General features: G+C 38.9%; 1 protein-coding gene across 1 annotated transcript in view; it reads left to right on the forward strand.

Annotated features, from left to right (window-relative positions):
* Positions 1-17,901, forward strand: part of adcy1b (adenylate cyclase 1b) — a 47,414-nt gene that overhangs the window by 13,351 nt on the left and 16,162 nt on the right. The window contains exons 5-6 of the mRNA XM_051874070.1: positions 5,609-5,720; positions 17,249-17,376. Coding sequence (XP_051730030.1) covers positions 5,609-5,720; positions 17,249-17,376 — 240 coding nt within the window. The remainder of the gene's footprint in view (positions 1-5,608; positions 5,721-17,248; positions 17,377-17,901) is intronic.

Genomic DNA, 17,901 nt, shown 5'->3' on the forward strand with positions numbered 1-17,901 from the left:
CTTCTGTATAAATAAAAGTAAACATTATAAAAATATTATATAAATATTCCAAAAATATTATAAAATGATATAAATATGTGATATAAAATTATATAAATATGATCTTAATTGAGTAAGGGTAATTGATGGTCAGAGGTGAAGCTGTGGTCCGTGGTGCGGCAGAAGTGCAGTTGGATTGGGTCTGTTTGTGAACAGCAGTGGTTCAGATGGACTGCCGTGTTTGTAGAATGCCCTCTGAATGATTGCATTGGGAACCGGTCGATGTGATGTGTTATTTTTCTGTTGTTTTTCACATTTGTCTGCCACATTCATCATTGAGGCTGCCTCGCTTTAGAAAAGTAATTATTACATTCACAATAATAAACAAATCACAGTAATTTACACCTCTTAAGGAATAACAGTCAATCGCATAATGGTTACTTTTCTGAAATTAGACATCCTTGACATCCAACAAATGCGATTTCTGAAGGAAGCAGGCTTTAAAATGAGACAGCTAATATCAGGAGTGATTTTTAACATCTTCATGACTAATAATGTCATCATACTGATGACAGATCTTTTAGACAATTGAAATTTTAAGTGATCAGACACACACCACATAGCAACAGGTTAACAATCACTCACATAGCAACAGGTTAACAGTCACCCAGAACACCCTAGCAACCACATAGCAACAGGTTAACAACCACCCAGAACACCCTAGCAACCACATAGCAACAGGTTAACAATCACTCACATAGCAACAGGTCACCAATCACCCAGAACACCCTAGCAACCACATAGTAACAGGTTAACCATCACTCACATAGCAATAGGTTAACAGTCACTCACATAGCAACAGGTTACAGTCACCCAGAACACCCTAGCAACCACATAGCAACAGGTTAACAATCACTCACATAACAACAGGTTAACAGTCACCCAGAACACCCTAGCAACCACATAGCAACAGGTTAATAATAACTCACATAGCAACAGGTTAACAATCATCCAGATCACCCCAGCAACCACATAGCAACAGGTTAACAATCACTCGTATAGCAACAGTTAACAATCACCCAGAACACCCTAGCAACCACGCAGCAACAGGTTAACAATCACTCACATAGTAACAGGTTAACAATCACTCACATAGCAACAGGTTAACAGTCACCCAGAACGCCCTAGCAACCACATAGCAACAGGTTAACAATCACTCACATAGCAACAGGTTAACAATCACTCATATAGCAACAGGTTAACAATCACCCAGAACACCCTAGCAACCACATAGAAACAGATTAACAATCACTCACATAGCAACAGGTTAACAATCACTCATATAGCAACAGGTTAACAATCACCCAGAACACCCTAGCAACCACATAGAAACAGATTAACAATCACTCACATAGCAACAGGTTAACAATCATTCACATAGCAACAGGTTAACAATCACCCACAACACCCTAGCAACCACACAGCAACAGGTTAACAATCACTGATATAGCAACAGGTTAACAATCACCCAGAACACCCTAGCAACCACACAGCAACAGGTTAACAATCACTCACATAGCAACAGGTTAACAATCACCCAGAATGCCCCAGTAACCACATAGCAACAGTTAACAATCACTCAGAACACCGTAGCAACCACATAGCAACAGTTAACAATCACTCACATAGCAACAGTTAACAATCACTCAGAACACCGTAGCAACCACATAGCAACAGTTAACAATCACTCACATAGCAACAGGTTAACAATCACTCACATAGCAACAGTTAACAATCACTCACATAGCAACAGGTTAACAATCACTCAGAACACCCTAGCAACCACATAGAAACAGGTTAACAATCACTCACATAGCAACAGGTTAACAGTCACCCAGAATGCCCCAGCAACCACATAGCAACAGTTAACAATCACTCACATAGCAACAGGTTAACAATCACTCAGAACACTGTAGCAACCACATAGCAACAGTTAACAATCACTCACATAGCAACAGGTTAACAATCACTCAGAACACCCTAGCAACCACATAGAAACAGGTTAACAATCACTCACATAGCAACAGGTTAACAATCACCCAGAATGCCCCAGCAACCACATAGCAACAGTTAACAATCACTCAAATAGCAACAAGTTAGCAATCACTCACATAGCAACAGGTTAGCAATCACCCAGAACACCCTAGCAACCACATAGCAACAGGAGTGTTCAGTTCATGGTGTGTCATCATTACTCATTAAGGCTGATCACATGACGTGTAACTCCTGCTCGTCTCTGTCCTGATCTGTCACTCATTGTCTTCATTAATTGAAAGATTCTGCCGCTCATGCTCATCTGAAAGCTCGTCAGCAGCATGAACTCTGTCACAGATGGACACGCATTAAGACGCTCACAGCAAACTGAATTTATCTCAGCAGTCTCACGGTGGCATCTGTGATTTGACAGAGCGGCATTTGAGCGTCTCGCTCCACAGACACAGTGTTCCCGCTCGCCTCCGCACACACGCCGCGGGACGCCTCGCTCTCATGTGTGTCGCTTCACAGCTCAGATGGAGCTGGACGTCAGTGTTCATGTGTTTCTGGACCGTCAAGGTGTGTGTGCGTATCATCATCATCATCATCATCATATCACTATGGCAGCGGGAGGCAGTCAAATGACAGGTGGCCAAACCGTCATCAGACCTGGTTTATTAACACTCTCATGAGAACCAGAGAGGCTGAAGATTTTATCTCAGTTACCGTGGCGAGTCCTTCAGATCTGACTCATATTTCATCAACCGTTTATGTCCTTTTTCTTACCCTGCAAAAATAATGTTCCTCCTCAGTATTTTTGACTTGTTTTACAAGTTCTTATCTAAGCATCTTAAATGCAAATATCTCTTATCCAAATATCTGAATATCATAAGATATCTGCACAAAGACATAAGACAAGAAGACAGAGTTTATACATTTAAGCAAAAAAATATGTGGACAGAGGTTAAAACAAAGGGCTGCGTTCAGCTTCACTCCTGTATTGTGATGGATTTCTAAGTGAAACAGCTTTTCAAACAGGAAGCACGTAGGGCGGGACTTGATTTTATCATGGGTTGATGATTGGATGGTGAAGTGAGTGCTTTATGCTGGAACATATTAATGGAAAACAACAGAAAACAAATGATTCAGTCAGTAGGAGACATTTTATTTGAGTGAAAACTCAGAATTGAGAATAATAATGAAGAAATATCAATAAACATGTATTTAAAGAGGACCTATTCTGCTGTTTTCCATGTTCATCTCTCTTTAGTGTGTAATGTTGATGTTTGAATATGAAAAAGCTCTCCAAAGTCCCTCCAGCAGGAGTTATTCTCTATATCAGTGTTTCTGAACTCCCTGAAATGCCTCCATTGTAGTCTTGAGTTTTCTTCTGGGAATCAACATGTTACAATATTCCTAATTTAAATAATTCATATGCAGAATAAAGGGGCGGGGCCTGGTTGAGTTAGTTAGTAGTGTGTTGAAACTGGCGGTTATGGTAAGGGGCGGGACATTTCCCAAACACGCTCGAAGCGCTTGACCAATCACAACACACTGCTCCAGCTGACCAATCAGAGCAGATTGTGCTTTTCAGAAGGAGGGGCTTCATAGAGACAGGAACTAAACGGAGCAGTGTTGCCAAGTCCTCGGTTTTAGAACGGAATTGGGCTACTTTAACACTGTTACCGCGGGTTGTTTTTCATGTCCATGGGTTGAAACGACCCCAAAGAACATGATATTTAACCCCCAGAACATGATTTTTATGCAATTTGGCTAGTTTTGGCCTAGTTTTGAGTAGCATTTGGGAAGGTTTTGTTGTGAAAACCTGACAACCCTGAAACAGAGCGTTACTGACAGACTGGGAAGAGAGGAGCTGCAACAATGGAGAATATGGGGAAAATAATCAACATTCAATCATGAAAACCTGTTCTAGTAGAGCACAAATACAACTTTGCAAAAGGGCATACTAGATCCCCTTTAAGTGAGAACACAATTACAGAAATATATGCTATACAAAAACGAGGCTTGGTGGTCATATGACACATTTGATGAGAGCATGTTGCAGTGTGACATTAGGGATGTTCCAGACTTTGTTTTATATATGGAGGTGACACTCATTAGTTTACACATACACAGGGTTTGTTGTTATGCTCCATAAGTAATCTATAGGACACCTTGAGCTCTCGCTCACCTGTTTATGAAATGACTGATCCTGCTGCTGTTTTATTGGCTCATGATTCACACTGAGGATTTCTGAATCATCCGTCTGGACTCGCTGCAAGAGATTCCTTCCATCCATCTTTTAAAACATTAACACTGCCTGCCAAATAATAAAATAAAATACACAGATTTAAATGTCTTTACATTTTAAATTATGCTTATAGATGATATATTTCATCATAATAAAGCTTCATTGCCTCTGATGACAGAGAAGTTGCACCTCTGTTAGAGGAAACAGAAAACTTTCACTCACGTCTAATGAACTTGAGCAGGAATAGATTTATTTTCATCACAAAAGAAGTCAGGGCTTCAGCTCGGTCTATGTCAAGGACTCGTTGTTAGATTAACCCCAGCGGACTCGTCTCTGTCCATTTATTATTACATTCAAGGTGGACAGACAGATACAGGCCAGTCCCTCTGTGCCCGCAGCTTTAAACAGAACATAGCTGATATTTTCTGACACTTGGCATCTTACATTGAATAATTTAATCTGAATCAGATGAAACATTCAGATTAAATAAAACAGCATATACAGTCAAACCAAAAATTATTCAGACATTTTTGATACTTCTGATATATTTTTACTAGTGGGTGCAGGACACTATAGTTCATTTCTGTGAGTGAGGATAGCAAAATAAAGTAAACTGTGACATATTATACCCAAAAATTCTTCATACAGTGGACTAGCAGTAAAATTGATAAAAATTTGGAACCAAAATTTATCCAGACACTTTGACCTGACCATGTTTTAAGCGTTATCTGACATAATTAAGATTAATGTTTTCTGACACAGTTTAACTGAGATCTTGTCATATTTTATTACCATTTTTTAAACTATAATGAATAAACTGTATTAATGAATGAAATGTTCAAGGTGTCTGAATAGATTTTGGTTTGACTGTATTTCTTATCATGACTGAGGCACATATATACCAAGTTTCAGTTCATTTTTGTGAAAGGAGACCGAGACGGCAGAAAGCGTATCCTGTTTGTTTTCTTTATTTTACAAAAGCACAATGTTTTGTTGTTATTGTGAGTGTATGTAAATAAAAACAGTTTCGTTTACAGTTTCAAATGATGTCTTACTCTTATCTGTATGACCAAAAACGACTGAGCAATTTCTTTCCGCTGTTATGGGAAAAAAAAAATCTAAGTGAACAAATTTATTGTTGTTTAAACGTGCGTGTTGCATATATTGTAAATCTTTATTTTATATATATTTTATATGGTCTATTGGTGAAGTAGCATTGATTACTGTTAAGGGGGGATATTTATTATTATTCATTTTTTCTTCCTTTTTGAGATCCTTTTGATGTAAAGTATCAATAACAAAAGCCATGTCTAAAACACTTTCCCCTGCTCTCTGTTTCTCCAGCATCTTATTTGCGGACATCGTGGGCTTCACGAGTCTGGCGTCGCAGTGCACGGCGCAGGAGCTGGTCAAGCTGCTCAACGAGCTCTTCGGCAAGTTCGACGAGCTGGCCACGGTGAGTCACTCCCACTCTCTCCTCTCATTGGCTCGTTCCTGTTGCTATGGTGACTTCATGCAGGTCTGCATAATCAAAGAGTTTTATGTTCATGAGAATGACATGGTGATGAAGCGGTGTGATCATGGTAGGCTGGTCCCTGAGGAGTTTGATCAAACTTGTGTGATCTTGAAGTCGAGTGCTAATGTCATGCATATGTGTGAGAGAGCTTCACAAACCCTTTTTTTCAAATATTCACAGTAATACTAGGATAAAAGATTGAGCTTTTAATTTGACGCTTCATTGATCGCATTACGGAAGTAGATATTCCACTTAATCTTTCTCCTAGTTTGCCAGTCACCCTCATTCTTCCCTCTCTACACACGGATAGAAATATCTTTGCTCTGAGAGGCGTTTTCCCTCTCTGCATTGCTATGTAAATAAACATAGATGTGCACATAACAGTAATTACTGACCTGTCTTACTGATGATAATGTGCTCTTTATTAATCACTTCTGTAAACTGAGATTTATTGTATAGACTGTGTACAGGTGAAAGGTTTAAATGAAGAGCACTATTCAAGCACATTGAATAGTGTGATTGTTTCTTAAAACGTACTAAGGAATAAGAAATACTGGAATGTCAGATATTTTCTAACTAGATGTTTTTATTGCCATTTAGTGATGTTTTAGGTGAATGTTTGACACATCAGCCAGTGAATCACTCTGTGAGCATTTTCAGCTTACCCATGGAAAGGTTAAAGCAAAGTTGTTTTGAGTCTCCTGCACACATACACACACACACGCACACACACACACACACGCACGCACACGCACACACACACACACACACACACACACACACACACTGGTTAAAACTCTCCCTGTCTGTCTCAGTTATGGTTCGTGAGGGTAAAGGTGCTTTAATGTGAAGGCCATGTGTCTCTATACAAATAAACATGTAGATGTATCTCAATGTAATCTAGGCACAATTACTTACATTTACATGTGCCTATGAAATCCTTTAATCCAAGGATTACACCAACATGTTTTCTGTCCAGCATCAGAAAGTCTTTCTGCACGCTTGTGCTTGATGTTGCAGCATGATTCTCGTTCTGTGGTGTGAATTTTTATCGTTACATGGTCAGTTTGTTCGCACGTTTCATTTGATCCACTCATGCTCCTTCTGTTGGACTGTCTGTTGGTCACCCACATGCCAGTCCACACCATCGCTCTAGACTCTGTTCTTATGCTGTGTTTGTACTGTGTGACTGTGGTTGTATTGTTTGGCTTGTTTGTAACATTTATGTTGTCTAAATTGTGTTAAATATATGTTGAAATTTCATGAAATCCCCCTTCCTTCTCACCACAGTTCAGAAAAATGTGAAAGGATAATGGCCACACCTACTCATGAAAAATATCAAGAGGCACCCCAAGACATGTACATGTTGAAAGTCAGTGCAAATATAAAACACATCACATCCGCGATATTGATCTTTCCCTTTGCAATTAAAACAGTAAATTGTATAGAAACTGTGCTAAGACTATATATTTGTCTATAGTGTAAAACTTTTTTAATGAGGAAAAATTAAAGTTTACCTTAAACAGATGCTTTTTTATCCAAAGTGAGAAAAAACACACACTTACAAAAGATGAAAAGCAGAGGCAATTTAATTTTATTAAGGTATCAAGACACGTAAAAGAACCACAATGTACTTCCATGATGAACCAGGAGTAGTTTGTATGGACAATAGCAGCGGCCCAAGCACCGAACCCTGAGGCACCCCAGTGTTTACCCTCCTCTTCAGGAAACCATGAAGGACCTGCTCGTGCCAGTGAAGTGCAGTTCTTGTGACAGGGAGGTGGATCAGGTCTAGTTTGACTATTTCAAACTCTGAATGATTTCAGAGTTTCACTTACAGACAGATCTACTGAATGTCCAATTTGAAGCTGAATGTTCTGTGAAAAAACAGAGAACAATTTTGACAGGAGAGAGACTTGTCCGTAGGTTTCTATTACTGTAGGGTTAAAGGATTAGTTCACTTTAGAATTTAAATTTCCTGATAATTTACTCAACCCCATGTCATCCAAGATTTTTATGTCTTTCTTTCTTCAGCTGAAAAGAAATTTAAGGTTTTTGAGGAAAACATTCCAGGAGTGGACTTCACTGGGGTTCAACGGGCTGAAGGTCCAAATGTCAGTTTCAGTGCAGCTTCAAAGAGCTCTACATGATCCCAGACGAGGAATAAGAGTCTTATCTAGAGAAACCATCGGCCATTTTCTAAGTACCAAGCAAGTGTTTACAAAGCAACCGGGCAAAGACTAAGTCAAGTGGCATTTACAAAAAAAGGTAAAACAACAATGTCGGACAATTTTGAAGTTGGAGGAGAAAATGAGAGTTTTTCACCCTACCGCAGTACTTCCACCTATGTCACGCATGACCTTTCCAACATGATTACGTAATGCGTGGCGCATCGCAGAGCAGTGCAAGATGAGCATTTGTGGTTAAAAAGTATATACATTTTTTATTTTTTTTTTATAAAATGAGCGATGGTTTCTCTAGATAAGACCCTTATTCCTCGTCTGGGATCATGTAGAGCTCTTTGAAGCTGCACTGAAACTGACATTTGGACCTTCAACCCGTTGAACCCCAGTGAAGTCCACTATATGGAGACAAATCCTGGAATGTTTTCCTCAAAAACCTTCATTTCTTTTCGACTGAAGAAAGAAAGACATAAACATCTTGGATGACATGGGGGTGAGTAAATTATCATGAAATTTTAATTCTGAAGTGAACTAATCCTTTCAGTATTGTTTTTCAAGCTGTTGGGTTAACTGAGTCTGTATTGAAGTGATGGAAAAGATGCCAGTAATAACAAGAGGTGTAAGAGGATTGTGGAGTGGAACACTTTTCATTGAGCAAAACCACTTCAAGAGGTTCAGTTTGATCCAATTAAGTGTTTACATGGTGTGACGTGCAGACTCAATAGCTTGGCGTTGTGGGAAAGTAGTTGTGATTGTAGCTGACCCAGGATCAGTTATGGTTAAATGATTATGATGGCTTGGGATTATACAGTGAGGATAAGTTTCATTAGAGCGGTTTAGTGAGTATGCACAAGGCCTGTGAGTGGACTATTTATAAAGATGTAAATGTTTCCACATGGATACTGTAGTTTAGTTATACAGGCTTTTTTACGACATCTGTATGACCCATAGAGAAGACTCAATCACCTGTGAAGGCTTATACTCCATCTCGCTGAGGTTGTGCCGCTCCATAATACAGTTCAGTGCAGGAGTGAAGGTGCTTGAAAATGATGAGAATTTTGATGATATTCATAGCAGCAGTAGATTGTGGGGCAAGTCATTGGGAAGATTGTGCGTCAGAACAAGAGCTCGTTCCTTGATGCTCTTGGTCTTGTGGTGGAAATGGCCGAGATTCACTGGGGGACCCTATTTTTTGGTGAGGGTATAAATACTTCTATTATATATAAGGACATTACACTCAAATCAACAGTTTTGAAACTAGGGTTCACAAGGAAGTTCTATGAGGTTCACAGAAAATTTCAGGGAAAAAGAACCCCAACTTGCTTTAGACCAATATTCATTATGAAAGGTGCTATACAAATTATTTGTATTGATATTTTCCAGATGATATTTTCATTATCTTTTAGTACAATGACAACATAAAATGCCAATTATTTTCATTCATGTTGTCTTCTTAATATCACACTTACTATTTTTCGCACACAGTATGGTCTTTTTTTTAAGAAGCAAGTCTTTTGCAAGGGGTTCATCACATATGTGTCCCAGGTATCAAAAACCTTTTTCAACTAAAGGATGCTTTTTTGTGACTTCAGACAGCCATCTCGAGGAAGAAGACCAATGCAAACACCTCAGTATTTATATGTGCATTCAATTACAAATACCTTTGTGCTCTTTTGGATTGAAAGCAAAGAAAACTGTATTTGTGCATTTTTCTGGTGTGTGGATTTATGAATTGAGTGTAGATTTGTTGCATTTGGGGACTAATGTGTGCATGTGTGGATCTGTTGCATGTATTTCTGGATTCCATGTGCATTTGTGGATTCGTTGCATCCATGTGTTGGAGATTATGATGCTGTTTTCGCTCAATTCGTGCCTCATCAACTGTAAATAAGAGCTCTCCGGCCAGACGTTTACATGAAAACCTGGATCATTTCATGCACGTACAAGCAGCTTTATCCATGTCAATGTTTCTGTTATGTGATCTGTTAAAGTAATGGTTTCTGTTCAGATTATTTACTCGTACTATTGTTGAATTCAGCAGCTGTTAACTGAGCTGATGTAACTCCTCCTCAGTGTCAGTCGTTCACAAAAGCTGATATTGCACAACCAAAGATGATCCCGCTACATTTATGTGCATAGCTTTAGCAGGCTATTGATAAAAAACAGAAATCATTTTCATTTTCCTAAAAAAAAAAAAATGAACCAGTTTGAACTGGAATGCAGGCCCCGACAATATTCACTCTCTGGACTTAATAAATCCTTATCTTAAGGAAAATATCTAAGCTGGAGTTCAATACAATTTCTATCTTTTATTTTGAATATATCCAAATTTCATTAACGTCTTTTAGCGTGCATGTGCCCTAGTACATAAGAACGATTACTGAATCTGGAAATAAAGCAAGATGACTGAGAAAATGAGAATTATTCCTTAGATGGAAAGAGAGGAGCTGCAACAATGTCAAATATGGGGGAAATAATGTGTTTTTTGAACATTCAAGCATGAAAACCTGCTCTAGTAGAGCCCCAAAACAAAATCAAGACTGTGAAAAAGGGCATAATATATCATCTTTAATACATTTCAGTTTCAGTTCAGTAACTTTGGTGTCTTTTGTCATACTGCTGCTGCAGTCAAATCCGTTGTTGCATTTTGCAGTCATGGCATGTTTCTAAAAACAGCAGCCGCCAAGCAGGAAAATCATTACGTCGTAAAAACATCAGAGACAAAACGTGAAAGTAATATTAAAGGAAGAGCTTATTTTATTCATAAATAGAAAACCAGTCTCAGTTTCAGCACCTGCAGGACATTCGTGTTCTATATATTCAGCTCTATTCACAGCCTCAGATGGCTTACTGATTTATTTTGCTCTCATTTCTCCTCATTTAGACTTAAAATAAGAGGCTAAATTGACACAGATTTGTCCGTGTGCGATCTAATAATCTCTCTCTCCTGAAGGCTAAAGAACAGACGTTCTCAGTTGAAACGCTTTTGCTCCTGATTGATGCAAATGTATGCAGTGTTTGTGATGATGGTGATATGCTTTAATCTTACTGTGCTTTTTATGCTCCCCTGTTTCCATGGCAGATGCACACACTTTCACGCTTGTGTTTCTCCTTAAACACTCTGCCTGCTTTCGCTTCGATGTTTGACTCGCTCCTCTTTCCCTTTGAGACATCTGAGACAAATGAAGCCTAACTGTGAAAGAGCGACACTTGAGATTTGTTTTCTTTGGCTCAGACAGCCAGATTAGACAATCAGACTTTATTAGTATAAATGACTGAATTAAATTCTCTTTTTTGAAGACATGACTACATAATCAGGCCAGAGTCACGTAGGTCAGGAATACTCGGCTCAAGCCATATGCCAGCTAATGTTATGAAAAGGTTTGTCTGAACATTCAAAACGTCCAGTTTTTTAAATGTTTTAAAAGTGTTTTTTCTTGGTTACAAGATCGTTAAGAAAACATTCCATTTTATTGTTCTTCAAACATTATGGGATCGTTACTGTTGAATGTTCTCTGAATATTCTGAAACAAGTAGTAACATTTAAAAAACATTAGACGAACTTCCAACTAAACATTTGTAAAAATGTATAAATACCGATTTTGTGCTAACATTTTGAAAACATCATTAAAGACCTGATAATTCTATAAACGTTACTGGAAGAACGTTTGTTTATAACTTTGAGGAAAACTTTGCCAGAATGTTAGCTAAAGTTCTGAGAACATTCCCTGTTAGCTGGGACAGAGTCTGGAGAAATCAAGAAATCAATGAATCTTGTAAGCCTGTCTCATCCGTTACACCTGACACATATTGATCCATGGCTTTGCATTTATCCGCAGTGTTACTGTACCCTCGGGACGCAGGGATATTCAGTGTGTCATGCACCTCAGTGGAGGATTATCTAGATGAGAAGATAAGAAATACATGTTGCTATTGAGCGTGTGACAAAGTGCTGGATCATGAATTCCTCTGGGTTCAGAGAGTGTCATTCCATCATGTGCACAGGAGGTTCCTGTAGTAAATATAATGTTTCCTGAGGTGCACTTATAATGTTAATAGGATTTTTACATTAACAAACTTAGAAATAATTTAGAAACAAATGTCCATTTTCTACCCTGATTTTGGACCTTTGATTTAAAGGGTCGTGTCTCCTTTAAAGGGGTTCTTGATCATGATTTCACTTTTTTAACTTTAGTTAGTGTGTAATGTTGCTGTTTGAGCATAAACAACATCTGCAAAGTTACGACACTCAAAGTTCAATGCAAAGGGAGATATTTTCTTTTACAGAAATCCTTTTTAAGGACTACAACAAACGCTGGTAAGTACTACATCGAGCTTCTTCCTGGGTTGGTGACATCACTAACCCTAAAATTTACATAAACCCCGCCCCTGAGAACACACAACAAAGGGCGTGAGGCGATGTGGGCTGCTTTAGAGAAGAGGAAGAGTTGTTGTAGTAGAGTGTTGTTGTCATGCCATCATTTTACGCCGGACTGCTTCACAAATGAGGATCAATTCAACGCTGGATTTGTACAAAAGATTAACATGACGGCACATGCTAGTCGATGAGTTAAATCAACTCCACAGCAACTACATAAATTTATCCACTAACCATTCAGAAACGTCCAGTTTCATTCTAAAAGTTGTAACTTCTTCCTGAGTCTCTCCATCAGTGTCGACTCCGGTTTGAACAATGTAAGGCTGAACACCGTTACTGACAATCCTCATTCTGCGTGAGATTCTCCAGCTTTGTTGTTGCTCCGCCCACTTCTGGAAAGGGGCCGGGAGCAGCAGCTCATTTGCATTTAAAGGGATTGGCTAACATGTTTGCATATGAAATAAGTAATGTGGAACTCTTTTGAAAACATTTACTTACAGCTGCCAAGATGAACTAATCACGAAAGTGCTGCATCATATTTATATCTACTCTTACTGCATCAAATGTTGCAGCGCTGCACTGGAGCCAATCGCAGTCCAATGATTTCAGCACTGCAACTCGATCACTAATGCTTTCATTACAACTAACACAATGTAAATTGGAGATTCATTGAGCGGTGTCATTGATTTTTTGGTGAAAGTGAAGAACTCAAATTACAACCTGAAGTGACATCTCACCCGATTACAAAAGGAGCATTCTTTGATTGCTTTCTTATTTAATCCCAAATTAAATGACAGTTGATTTCCTGGCAATTAAGAAAAACAGTGTGAAGTTAACCATTTAGTCACTGGCTTAGTTTACTGACTCATAAACAACAATGGACCATTGTGCGACATGAATGTATGACAGTACATGAGCCCTTACATATCAAAACAATCTCTGATCACAGATCAGGCATCAGAATGAATGGTGAAATGGGTCCATGCTTTTCTGTAAAAGTCTTTTACTAAGCCTGTGTCAAACTGCAACTGGTTTATCAAAGAATCGACAGTGAAATGAACTGAACAAACAAATAATTCTGTACTGAGACATTATTATTATATTTCATTATTGTCATTTATCGCTTATCGCTATTCAAAATCACATTGCATCTTTTAGTTCTGTCTATCATCTTATTTATAATTTTTCCACCAAATGTCGTCTTGTTGAAACCCAGGGCAGGATAGTATGTTGGGAACATAACCAGGAGTTTGAAAACCACCCTTTTGAAAAGACAAACCCTTTGAAATGTCCTGTTTCACAAGAAAAAATATTTAAATAGTCATTAAAGAGGTAGTTACATAAAAGATGAAAATTCTTTCATTTACTTGTGTCGTTCCACACTTGAATCCTGCCTGGGATTTTCACACTGTGTTTATCCCCAGGTTATTGTGCTTCTAAACCCTGCTTTAACCCTGATTTATGAAACTCCGCTCCAGAAGTGTTAGCACCAATCATAAACTCGACACTGCTCGCCTCATTAACTTTTCTTGCTCTTTGCACAGTCACAGACAGTTTTATGTGCTTGAGTTTGTTTCAGTCTTTGAGGGAAAAACTCAAAATGTCAAACTGTGACAGAAAACACATTCACTGGGGTGAAGAAGAGACTAGATTATTATGGTCGTGGTTCAAAAAGTCTATCGAGGACAAACTGGACATTCAGGAATATATGAGACCAAAAGAGTGTGACAGGCTGTTATTTAGACAGGTCAAGTGCTGTTTGACAGTCAATGATATTGACGCCTCAAATAAGAGCATTAAAATTCATGATGTACATCTGCGTGTAACAGATTATTGAATAAGAAGATATGTAGGGTTGGACTTGCTTATGTGCTGTGATTGTTGATTGTGGGAGTGGCTCTCAAAAGTGTATGCATAATAAGCGTTTCTAAGAAATGCATACATATATAGTTTAACATAACTCAAACTCAGGTGCTGTGACAGATGTGTTTAACGCGTTTAGATGTTTTCCTAAGTGCACAACTCACATTTTATGATTATATCCTTATCTGTACATGTTAGAAAGTGAAAGCTACGCAATTATTTCCATTTTGCAAAGTTTGTTCTGAAAGCAAGTGGGTCTCTGTTAAACTTGACAGACTGCACCGAAAAAGTGATGTCGCGTGTACGTCAGACAGACGGAGTGCAAGACTTACAGTATGACAAAATATTCATTTTGTTTAGATACATGCAACACAAATTTTGTTATTGCCACTTCTAGTTTTGTTGATTTCTGTTTAGGGACTCTTATTTTGATTTCCATTTAATTCCATGGTTCCTGTTTCCTTTGTGGTCACGGTGTTGTTATTGGTTTCCTTGGTTACTGATTATGTTCCTTACCTGTGTCTAGTTTAGTTCATCATTTATACTCCTGAGTTTGATCTGTTCACTGTCGGTTATTGTCTATGTTGTGTATGTGATTGCAGTTTTATTTCCTTGAATGATCATCTTTTGTTTACCAGATAAACCTGCTGCCTAGTTCCAGTACTTCCTGTGACTCAATATGACAGTATTATATGACAGAAGAAACTGAAGAGATTATAACATGTTTATACTGCTTAGTTTTAAACTTCTTTAAAACTGTGGACAAGCAGTTCTACTTGTTTTTTATAACATGACATTTATATTTGAAACCTTTTTGCAAGTCACTCAGCTTATTCATCCATGCAAGTGACCTTCACATTTATGTTTGTTGTGATTTTAAATGTCTCGGTACATTGGTCTCATCTGAGGAGGCTGAAAACTAATAAAGATTTGATATTTGTCCTACTGTGGAGAGGTTGAGCTCTTTCCTGGAGCAATGAAACATGCTGATCCAGGGATCCCCTTCCTACTTGACAGAATCATAGTCACTATGCATACAACACACACACAGCCTGAAGTGAGGCTTGTCATGTTGTGTGTTACTGATCCTCATGTCTGTGTCTGTACTAGTTAAGCAGGATATGTAGGTCTGTGTCCTCTAAGTCGTATGTCAGTCATAGACGGCCAAATATCAGCTGGATGTCAGGGTGTTGCTGTGCGGCTGCTGAGGTGTTCAGCGTGGTTTGAATCACTGTTCTGTGTAGTTTCTAAGGTGTTTTCCTCCTGTCTGGTGTGTAAAGAGTCGCTCTTGATCTTCTGCTCTGTAGATGTGTCTCGTGTTCAGGGTTGCCAGGTCTGTGCAACAAAAGTAGCCCAAAAATAGCCAATGCAATTTTCTTCATTGGGCAGCCAAATTATCCACTTAATTTTTTCATCTTAGAGGTGTTTTGGGGGTTTTGGAGCGCCAAAATCATATGTATGGGGGCGGAAATCAACCCACATCATTTTTTTTACCCGCGGCAACAACTTAAAAGTAGCCCAAAAAAGAAAACCGCAGACTTGGCAACACTGCTTGTGTTTCTCCTGTGCATTGGGCTATTTTGACACTGTTGCAGCGGGTTGTTTTTCATGTCCACGGGTTGAAGTGACCCCAAATAACATGTTATTTAGCCCCTGGAATGCAAATTTTACCGGGGGACCCCCCTGAAATGCGATTGGGCTAGTTTTGAGTAGCAATTGGGCAGGTTTTGTTGTGAAAACCGTGGCAACCCTGCCTGTGGGACCCTAATTCTATAGGCTTTTCAGTAATGACAGCCGTCCCTGATGAGTCTGAAAATGAGAACATATAAAGCTGCAGAATCAAAGTAAAAAACACTTATTTTGGACTTGATTTTAATGTTCACGGTATATCACCTAATAAACACTTGAAGTGAAGCAACAGAACTAGAAGGCTTCCGTTATAATCAACAAGCCCCAGATACAGTGTGAATGAGAGAAACAGCTTCACTGATTTAGACGTGATAGAGCGTTCAGGACACAAACAGTCAAACTACTGTACATTTATATGAACCCCGGACATGAAACCCAGGACTGAATTGGCAACAGTTGCAATAGTGTGCAGACGCCAACTCAAACACAGACATATGTCTATGAACGTTAAGGGAATGTACCATTTTATCATTCTTCAAACATTATGGGAACGTTACTTTTGAATATTCTCTGGCCGTTCTCAAACAAGTATTAACATTTCAAAAATGAACATCCGACTAAAACATTTCAGAAATATAACAATCTATATGTGCTAATATTTTGAGAACATTATTAAAGACCAGAAAAATTTGAATGAACGTTCTATTAACGCTACTGGCAGAAGTTTGTTCATAACTTTGAGAGAACCTTGCCAGAACATTCCCTGTTAGAGTGAATATGCATTTACACTAAAATCAGTCGCAGTGTTGTCAGAAGCCACTGCTTAAAGGGGATCTATAATGCCCTTTTCACAAGAAGTAATATAAGTCTCTGGTGTCCCCAGAATGTGTCTGTGAAGTTTCAGTTAAAATACCCCACAGATCATTTATTATAGCTTGTCAAATTTGCCTCTATTTGGGTGTGAGCAAAAACACGCCATTTTTGTGTGTGTCCCTTTAAATGCAAATGAGCTGCTGCTCCCGACCCCCTTTCCAGAAGAGGGCGGAGCTTTAACAGCTCATGCTTCGGTCGCTCAACAACAACAAAGCTGGAGAATCTCACGCAGCCAAAATGAGGATTGTCAATAACGGCGTTGTATGTAACAATGTAACCCTCGGGGGTGGAGTTTATATAAATTTTAGGATTAGTAATGTCACAAACCCGGGAAGAAGCTCATTGTAGTCCCTACCAGCCCTTTGTTGTAGTCCTTAAAAAGTGATTTCTGTAAAAGAAAATATCTTCCCTTGGCATTGAACTTTAAAAAAGTTAAAAAAGTGAAATCATAACCAACCACCCCTTTAAAGAGTGTTGCTGAGAATCAGGTTCATGTTGAGTTCTAGTTGTAAAGGTTTTGCTTCTCATGTGTTCATGTGTAGGAGAATCACTGCAGGAGAATCAAGATTCTGGGCGACTGCTACTACTGTGTGTCTGGACTGACTCAGCCCAAAACAGACCACGCACACTGCTGCGTGGAGATGGGCCTGGACATGATCGACACCATCACGTGAGTGTGCTCTTCCTCCTCCTCGACACAGACCTCTGCTGAAGGCTCTTGTTCAAGGGCAGCAGGGCGATGAGCCATAAATCTACTGTTCCATCAGTCCGCCCTCAGACTGTATTCAGTAGTGATTGTCCAGTCATTCCTGTGAGGACAGCTGCTCATACACTGAATCGTTTGATTTATACACGTGTTTCAGTTGCAGTCTCGTACATTTATCAATTTTCTGCAACATAGTGATGATTGAATCTTCACCAAATTTGGCTCATATCATCATCATCATCATCATCAGACCATGCAGTGTGGACAGAGAGCTTTTTGATAAATCAAACTGTCCTTGTGTGTTTTGACGAGCACATCAGACTCGACGTGAGGCTGATCTTTGAAACCCTCTGAGCTTCTGAAATAAAACCTCGCCAACACTGACACCTGCTTGGATTTGAATTTTTTTTGGCTTATAACTCAAAAATGGTCATCAGTTACCCAACAGGGAACGTTCTCAGAACTTTAGCTAATGTTCTGTCAAGGTTC

This window comes from Ctenopharyngodon idella, chromosome 2, assembly GCF_019924925.1.
Source record: "Ctenopharyngodon idella isolate HZGC_01 chromosome 2, HZGC01, whole genome shotgun sequence".
Classification (NCBI taxonomy): Eukaryota; Metazoa; Chordata; class Actinopteri; order Cypriniformes; family Xenocyprididae; genus Ctenopharyngodon; species Ctenopharyngodon idella.